Source organism: Leguminivora glycinivorella, chromosome 9, assembly GCF_023078275.1.
Source record: "Leguminivora glycinivorella isolate SPB_JAAS2020 chromosome 9, LegGlyc_1.1, whole genome shotgun sequence".
Lineage (NCBI taxonomy): Eukaryota > Metazoa > Arthropoda > Insecta > Lepidoptera > Tortricidae > Leguminivora > Leguminivora glycinivorella.
In genome coordinates this window covers 25,640,794-25,649,280 of record NC_062979.1, presented here as the reverse complement: position 1 = coordinate 25,649,280, position 8,487 = coordinate 25,640,794, and the positions used below count along the sequence as shown (strand labels likewise).

General features: G+C 62.0%; 1 protein-coding gene across 1 annotated transcript; it reads right to left on the bottom strand.

The window, feature by feature from the left end:
- Positions 1-5,308: 5,308 nt before the first annotated feature.
- Positions 5,309-7,991, bottom strand: LOC125229370. The gene is made up of 3 exons (XM_048134191.1): positions 7,633-7,991; positions 6,448-7,504; positions 5,309-6,400 (listed from the first exon to the last, which is right to left on the bottom strand). Exons 1-3 carry the CDS (start codon positions 7,989-7,991, stop codon positions 5,309-5,311), a joined length of 2,508 nt encoding a protein of 835 aa, XP_047990148.1.
- Between the last annotated feature and the right edge of the window lie 496 nt (positions 7,992-8,487).

The following is an 8,487-nucleotide window of genomic DNA, read 5'->3' as shown; positions in this document are numbered from 1 at the left end:
CTTGCCTTTACCCTTGGCTTTCTTTTTGTCGCCCTTTTTTCGCCCTTTTGGGGTTCGACGGTGTAGTTTGGGGGACCCCGGGTAGGCGCTGACCCTCCCGTTTTCCCCCCTGTGGCCGTTTGCGCGGCCTGTCGTCCCCTGTCTGCAGCCAGTGGGGGCTGCCCAGTTTTACCTGGCAAAAGCCTGCCGTCGCGTTCGAGAGCTCCGAGCCTCTCGTCGAGCATCCGCCCTACCCTGGCCGCGACTGCTCCGACCAGCTCGTCCACATCGGAACGTCGTGGGGGGACAGTGACGGGCTGTGGTGCCTCTTTGGGGAGGGACGAGGAGGGCGGGGCCTGCTTCTTGAAGTGGGCCCGGAGCTCCGCTTTCAGCTCCTCCACTTCGGAGCGCAGGTCCTTAACCTCCACCCTCAAGTTGGCATTCTGCCTCTGTAGCCGTCGCGTCTCTTCGGAGGAAGTAAGCTCCTTCAGGTCTTCGACCGCTTCCCCGATTGACGCGACAGCCACCTTGAGGGCCCGTACAAATGTCCCCTTTAGGTTGGCGGACCCAGTGGCCACCAACTCCACCGTCTTGAGGCTGTTTTTCACCCTTTGGTGGAGCGACGCCGCACTGTTGTCCGCCCCGTCTGTGTCTGGTGGGCCCGAGATCGTCCCGCCACTCTTAGGGGACTTTCCAGGCGCCAGCGACCGCGTGAGGCTTGCCAGCTCCTGCTCGGCCTTGCGCTGGAGCTCCTCTCGCCTCAGGCGGTGAAGCTCCCGCTTCGCCTGGGCAAGTCCCGCGTCGTGCGTCGAGCCCCCGCTCCGCGCCGAGTCCGACTCGGCACCCGTGTTGAAGGAGTTGGGGCTGGTCTCGGTCACTTCCGTCTCCTGCTGCGGTAAGTGCGAGATGGAGCTGAGCGGCAAGCGCTCGACCAGGACGATGGGTGCCTGGCCCAGCGGGTCCGTCCTGTTTTTAGGGCCACTTTGGCGCCTCCCCGCTTTAGCTTTCTTGCCGCTTTTGGCAGTGCTGGTCAGCGGTGCCACGGCTCCCGCGTCGCTCTCTGACCCGGAAGACAGCGCTATGTCATCCGCGGGCCGCTTGTCGGGTCTCGTGCCCCAGAACTTCAGGCCCATGTCTGTGGTCGAGGGCTCCTCCAGTGCCCTCGGGGGACCCATGTCCACCGAGCCTTCCGAGTCGCCGGTGTCAGCGGGGGAGACCCCTCCAAACAGGTCTCGTCCGTCCAGCCTTGAGGGGGAGTAAAACTCCTCCCTCTCGGGTGACGGCGTGGAGACTCCGCGTGGGCCGGACATCCTCCCGCTGAAAACTCTCGTTCTCGGGGTGGAAGGACGCACGAACTGCCTGAAACCTGTAGGCACAGGCGCATCCTCCATCCCCGTTACCGTCTCGGACGCGGGGTAGCGTATGTAACGCCCGAGTGCGTCCCGTAGTGGGCGGTACCCTGCCGGGACGGGCCTAGGCGAGGGCAGGGCAAGCCCAGGTGAGGACGGGGTGCCCGCCTCCTCCTCGCTGACTGCATCTCCTCCATGAGCAGTTTTCGGGGAGGGCTCTATCACTGCCTCCTCAGCATCTCCTCCTCCTCGTAACCTTAACAACAGTTCCAGTTCGTGAGCATCGGTGTCCGTTGGTCGCTTGCCAGAGTCGTTTGGTGTGATGGTCCTCGAGTGGTGTGCCCCCCAGAATACGGCGGGCGGCATGTCACCACAGTACGGGATTCCCGTTCTGTGGTGACACAGAGGATTGGGACCTCCTGGGGTAGTTTTACTCTACGTTGACCACTCATGTTTTGCTATTTTTTAAAGGGGTATGCCCCCCTTGTGCGGCGCTTGTGACTGGGCTCCCCCCAGCCACTCATCCCATCGGCACGCCGCAAACCTTGGGATTGGGGATTTTTATAGTGGTTTACTCCACTTGGCCTTCCTCTCAGTGAGGGAGGCCCCGGTCCGCTCAGTGCGGGTTGCGGGTTGCCCGACGGTGGCCGTAGCCACGACGCCGCGCCAGGCGGCCTGGACACGCCTCCGGTGGCTCCTAGAGCCCCGACTCCATCCCGGGGGGACACCTGGCAGCTCGCACTGTGCCCTCTGCTTACTTCAGAGGGACACGCGGAGCCGCCCCCCGTGTGCTGCTCTTAGTCTGGCCTCTCGCCTCAGGCCTGTCCGGTTTGGGAGGCCCTGTCCGGCATAGCCCTGAGGGTCCTGGAGGCACGCAAGCCCCTTCACCACGGCAAGGTGGCAACACGTCGAAGGGGAAGGGGAACCTAACCTAACCTAACCTAACCTAACCTTTTTTTTTTTTTTTTTTTTTTTTTTTTTTTTTTTTTTTTTAAGAGGGGAAATGCTTTACGCATACCACCGGGGCGCGGGGACGGGCCCCGATGGTTATGTGGGACTCCCGGGCTAATGAGACCCGGTTTACCCACTAAAACCCCTCTGTTGCCGCCTCAACGCTATAGGGCGAGGTCACGGGAACGCTACGAACTCTTCCACAACCCCGCCAGCGGCTGTCCGGACTCCGGACGCGTCTCTGGGGAGACCTCCCCGTTCATCTCAATGGGCGCGTCGGTCTTGTGACGCGCCCAGCCACGCAGGAGCTTTTATGTAGGCGACAGACGCCCCCGAGTCTGCCGCCCACAGGCACCTTTAAGGTGGTAGGCGGCGGTCGTATGCCAACCGCCGTCGCCCCACACGTTTGCGCCGTATTGGCTGGGAGGCCGGATCCTCCTCCCTGCTGCGCTCTGCCGCCTCCTTCTGCGCCATCACGTCCTCGCAGAAGGAGGCCATCGCCTTCCACGGCCTCTCTCCGCCCACCATGGATTTCACCACAGCGGGCAAAGTGAGGTCGTTCCCCACTACAGCCGCGAGTGCGGCTCTCTGCTCCGCCCACGCTGGACAGATTGCCAGCGTGTGTAGCGCTGTGTCTTCAGCGTCACCGCACTCGTGGCACTCCGCCGTCGGTTCTCGTCCCGCCACCCTACACAGGTATCTCCCGAAGCAACCATGCCCCGAGAGGATCTGGGTAAGGTGGAAGGAGAGGAACCCCTCCTTTCTTCCGACCCATTCCTCCAGAACGGGCCGGATGGCTCCGATGGTCCAGTGGCCAGCAGTCGGCGCCTCCAACCGCTCTTTCCACTTTCGGAGGAGCACTTGACGGGAGTCGAGCCTCCACCGTCTAACCTCCTCCAAGAGTGGATACACCCCCTGGCCCGCGCTTCGGTGACACGCCAGTATATGTCGGCCAGCACCGCTGCGTCGAGGTCCCAGGGTGGGGTCCCCGCCAGCACGCACGCTGCCTCGTAGGAGACAGTGCGGTATGCCCTCGCCATCCTGGCCGCCATGACCCGCTGCGGCCTCCGCAATTGGGCCTGGTTTTGGGCGTCCAGGGAATAGGCCCAAATGGGTGCCCCGTACAGGGCCATCGACCGCACCACTCCTGCGTACAACCTCCGGCAGCCCGCGTTTGGTCCGCCGACGTTGGGAATGAGCCGACTTAGAGCCGACGCCGACGCGATTAGTTTGGGAGCAAGTCGTTTGAAATGCTCCCTGAAGGTCCACCGGCTATCAAGGACTATGCCTAGGTACCGCATTGTCGACTTGATGCCGATGGACGTCCCACCCACCACCAAGCAGGAATCTGCCGGAGGGGCTTTCCGGGGCCCGTGAAAACACAGGGCCTCGGATTTGTTCAGAGCCACCTCCAGCCCCAGCTTTCTAATGCGAGCCACTACAGACGCCACTCCCGCAGTGGCTCGAACCAACGCCTCCCTGAAGGTGCTCCCACGAGCCGTCACCAGCGTGTCGTCGGCATAACAAGTTACGCCGACTCCTGGTGGATATGCACCCCGAAGCACATAGTCGTACCCGATGTTCCACAGGAGCGGCCCTAGGACGGACCCCTGTGGAACACCGCACGACAGCTCCCTTTCCCTCCATGCGCCGCTGGTGGGGTACCTGATGGTTCTATCAGTGAGATAGTCCTCCACCGTCTTCCTCAGGTACCCAGGCACAACGTGACGCCTCAGTGCCGCCTTGATGCACACCCAGGGTAGGGAGTTGAAAGCGTTGGCGATGTCGAGAGACACCGCCACAACCACCTCGCCCCGGGACACTGCATCATCCGCCAGAGCCCTCACCCTCGCGATTGCGTCGATGGTGGACCTGCCCTGGCGGAAGCCGAATTGGTAGGCACTGAGGTCTGGTCCCACCTCCTCGAGGTGCCGGTTCAGACGAGCCGCCACCACGCGCTCGAACAATTTGCTGGCCTCGTCCAGGAGCACTATCGGCCTGTAGGCTGAGGGCGAGTCAGCCGGCCGCCCCTCTTTGCGCAAGAGGACCAGCTTTCCTGATTTCCAGGAACGAGGGAACCGCCCCTGCGCCAGGCAGCTGCTGAATAGCGCCCTCAGACGCGGCTCAAGTGGGCCCAGAGCCAGGACCCAGGCCCGGCCGGGGACTCCGTCAGGGCCAGGGGCAGTGTGGCTTTTCGCTCGGAGTCGTAAAACCGCCGCCCCCAGTTCAGCCTCCGTTACTTCCGGCGCGTCTCCCTCGTCTGCCACCCTCCCTCTGGGGGGTATCATGGGTGGAGGTGTGTGCTCGTCTGTTGTTGTTGGGAACAGGGCATCAACGATCTGCTCCAGGAGCTGTGGTTGGAGACTCTGCGTGAGCGGTGGCGCCCAAGGGCGAAGCTTGCGCCTCACCATCTTGTACGGCCTACCCCACGGATCGTTGTTGAGAGTCTCCAACATCTCCTTCTCTGCCAGATCCTTCGCTCTGCCGATTGCCCCCTGCAGTACTTTGACGGCCGTCGTGTACGCTGCATACAGCCGCTCCTCCTCTGGCGCGTCTCGGATACGCCGCCTTCGGTAATGAGTGTACTGGCGTCTCGCAGCAACACACGACTCGCGCAGTTGCGCAAGTTCAGCGGACCACCAGTACACAGCACGTTTAGGAGGTATCGGGCCCACTCGCGGCATCGCAGCATCGCACACCTCGACCATGGCACTCCCCATCCTCTCGTTCGGTGGGAGCGTACCTCTCGTTCGGCGAGAAGTACGCTCCCACCAGCATAATGTCACCAACCCAGGCCGCAACGTATCCACGGCCCCTTTCTATTCTTTGGGGCGGCGTGGGACCGGCGGGCGAATTGGTGACAATAGCCACTAGGCCGTCTAAGTCGCCAGCCCAGTTGTCCCTAGGTGGGACAGAGTAGGGCTCGGCAATAACCCCCACACTAATCTGCCATTCCGCCAGGCTCTGGTACACAAGGTCCTGTGCTCTGGCGGAATGGTTGATGTTCCCCTGCAGGAAGCTGATGGCCATTATTTATTCAGCGGCCATTGCTTCCCCAACGCATTGCTGGCCGCGGGTGTTGTTGCGGCCGGCTGGGAGGACTGCGAGGGGGCCGGGGGGCCATCGCGAGTCTTCCTATCCTTCCTCTGTCCTCGGGCAGTGCACGCCTTGGAGCCCAGGGCATGGCTTGCCGACTTACCCGATGCCTCGCACACTGCACAGTGGGGCTCGGCCGAGCATTGTGCCGCCTTGTGGTCCGGCTTTCCACATCGGTAGCACAGACTGCCGCGATCTATTTGCGCTTGGCATTGCGCCCTGACATGCCCAACCTCCAGGCAGCGGTAGCAGCGTAATATTCTGGGCTCCAGCAGCTTCACCTGTGCCGAAGACCATCCAACCAGGAAACGACCACCGTCGGACACCTTCTTTGCCGCCGTGACCGGGCAGCGTACCCAGACTGTACCAAGACCAGTGTGATCCCGGCGGATTTCCCCTGCCTTGACCTGATCCTGAGTACATTCCCCGGCTCGAGCAACGGCGGCGACTACCTCCTCCGACGTCACAGAGTCATCCAGGTTGGATAGTCGCAACTCCGCACACTTTGTCGGCCTGGACACTCGGACTTCCTCTCCCAGTTTTTCCGCCAGCTCCCTTGCCAGCTTATCGGCCTTCTCACCGCTGTTCACACCCGGCAGCTGCAGGATCCGTGCGCCAGTGGCTGCCCGCCGAAAACGCAAATCGGAAATGCCCAGATCAGATAGCTTGACCTTCTCCTTTGCTACGGCCAGCACCTTGGCATACGTTGCGCCGTTTGCCTCCGCTTCCGGTTGCAGCGTCAGCACCACAGCTGCCGATCGCGGCGGGCGAAGACCTCTACTACGTGTCTTTGCCTTTGCCTGAGCCTTCTCGTTCGCTGCCTTCCTTTTTGTGTTTGCCTGGGGCTGCGTCTTCGACTGTGCAGCGGCCCTCCTCCTCGCGCTCCTACTCACCACTGAAGTCCATTGCTGGTCCGAGGACCCAGGTGCAGGGGGTGGCGGCTGCTGACCGCTTGGGGCCGACGGTCCAGCGACAGCAGTGGGCTGTGATTTCGCCTTCTTTCTCTTCTTCTTTGACTTTTCGCCCTTTTGGGGCTCGACCGTAAAATTTGGGGGCCCCGGGAAGGCGTGACCCCTGCCGCTTTCCCCGGTGTGACCGTTTGCGCGGCCTGTCGTCCCCGGTCTACTGCCAGTGGGGTCTGTCCTGTTTTGTTTGGCAGAAGCCTGCCATCTCGCTCCAAGGCTCCGAGTCTGTCGTCAAGGATACGTCCCACCTTAACTGTGATTGCCCCGATCAGGTCGTCCACATGGGGACGTCCGAGGGCAGCGGCGGGCTGGGGCGCCTCCCTGTCTATTGCCTTTGAGGGAGGTGAGTCCCAACGCGGCATTTGGAGCCGTTCCATGTCCTCGCGAATTTTGCGAAGCTCGCAACGCACATCTGCTAGCTCCGCTTTGAGGCGCTTATTTGCGGCCTCTAATTGTCGCGTTTCATCAGACACGGAGTGTGTCCTGAGCTCCTCAAAGACTTCCTTTAACGCCTTGACCGAATCTTTTAGGGCCTTTTGAAAGGTGCCCTTAAGATGGCTCGACTTGTCGGCCACCATCTTGATGGCTTTCAGATTGGCATCTACTCGGTCGTTGAGGTTCCCCTCATGATTCTCGGTGGACGTTTCAGAGAGTCTTGCTTGGCGGGCTGTGACAGACCGACAGAAGTTCTCTGCTTCCTCTTCCTCCTGAAGCCGCAGCTCTTCGCGTTTCGCCTTCTTGGTGGCCTCGCGGGCCTTTAAGTAATCCCCTGTAGTGTGTAGTTGGGATGCAGTGTCCTCGGTTACTTCCGTCTCATGCGGTAAGCGCGAACCGGAGCCGAGCCGGATGCGCTCCACCAGGACGACGGGTGTTCGGCCCAGCGGATCGGTCTTGCTAAGAGGACCAATTTTACGCTCCCCTTTTGCTTTCTTGCCTCTTTTGGCAGTGCCTGACAGCAGTGTCCCGACTCCCGCGTCGCTTTCTGAGCCGGAGGAAAGTGCTAGGTCATCCGCGGGCCGTTTGTCGGGCCTCGAGCCCCAAAACTTCCTGCACATTTCTGTGGTCGAGGGCTCCGCTTGCGCCTTTGGGGGACCCATTTCCACCGAGCCCTCCGAGTCGCCGGTGTCGGCCTCCCCCTCGCCGAACAGGTCACGTCTGTCCAGCCTTGAGGGGAGAAGTACTCTTCTCTCTCCACTTCTCTCTCAGGCGACTGCGTCGCTTCCACTCCGCGGATGCCGCCGTTCCTCCCGGTAAAAACTCTCGTTCGGTTCGGAGTCGAAGGACGCACGAACTGCCTATATCCTGGGAGCACAGGCGCATCCTCCGCTCCCGTTTGTGTGTCAGGCACGGTGTAGCGAATATAGCGCCCAAGCGCGTCCCGCAGTGGGCGGAACCCCGCCGGGGCGGGCTTAGGCGAGGGCAGGGCAAGCCCGGGTGAGGACGGGGTGCCCGCCGCCTCCTCGCTGACCGAATCTCCTCCTCCGTGTGCTGGTTTCGGGGAGGGCTCGGTCACAGCCTCCTCCGCATCACCTCCTCCTCGTAATCTTAGCAACAAGCCCAAATCGTTAGCATCGGCGTCCGTTGATCGCTTGCCAGTGTCGTTGGAATTGGTCCTCGAGTGGTGTGCCCCCCAGAATACGACGGGCAGCATGTCACCACAGTACGGGCATCCAGTGCGGATGCCCGTTCTGTGGTGACACGGAGGATTGGGACCTCCTGGGGTAATCTTACAATGTCTTGGCCACTCATTTTTTGCTATTTTTAAGGGGTATGCCCCCTTGTGCGGCGCTTGTGACTGGGCTCCCCCAGCCACGCATCCCATCGGCACGCCGCAAACCTTGGGATTGGGGATTTTTATAGTGGTTTACTCCACTTGGCCTTCCTCTCAGTGAGGGAGGCCCCCGGTCCGCTCAGTGCGGGTTGCGGGTTGCCCGACGGTGGCCGTAGCCACGACGCCGCGCCTGGCGGCCTGGGCACGCCTCCGGTGGCTCATAGAGCCCCGACTCCATCCCGGGGGACACCTGGCAGCTCGCACTGTGCCCTCTGCTGACTTCAGAGGGACACGCGGAGCCGCCCCCCGTGTGCTGCTCTTAGTCTGGCCTCTCGCCTCAGGCCTGTCCGGTTTGGGAGGCCCTGTCCGGCATAGC

What these genes read in the sequence shown, in the direction of transcription:
- LOC125229370 (XM_048134191.1), bottom strand. Translation starts at nt 7,991, where the DNA reads ATGCTGCCCGTCGTATTCTGGGGGGCACACCACTCGAGGACCAATTCC. An exon ending in GTGCTCCCAGGATATAGGCA is followed by an intron (nt 7,505 to 7,632) that starts GTTCGTGCGTCC and finishes TCTCCCCTCAAG; the next exon opens with GCTGGACAGACGTGACCTGT. An exon ending in CACCGGGGAAAGCGGCAGGG is followed by an intron (nt 6,401 to 6,447) that starts GTCACGCCTTCC and finishes GAGCCCCAAAAG; the next exon opens with GGCGAAAAGTCAAAGAAGAA.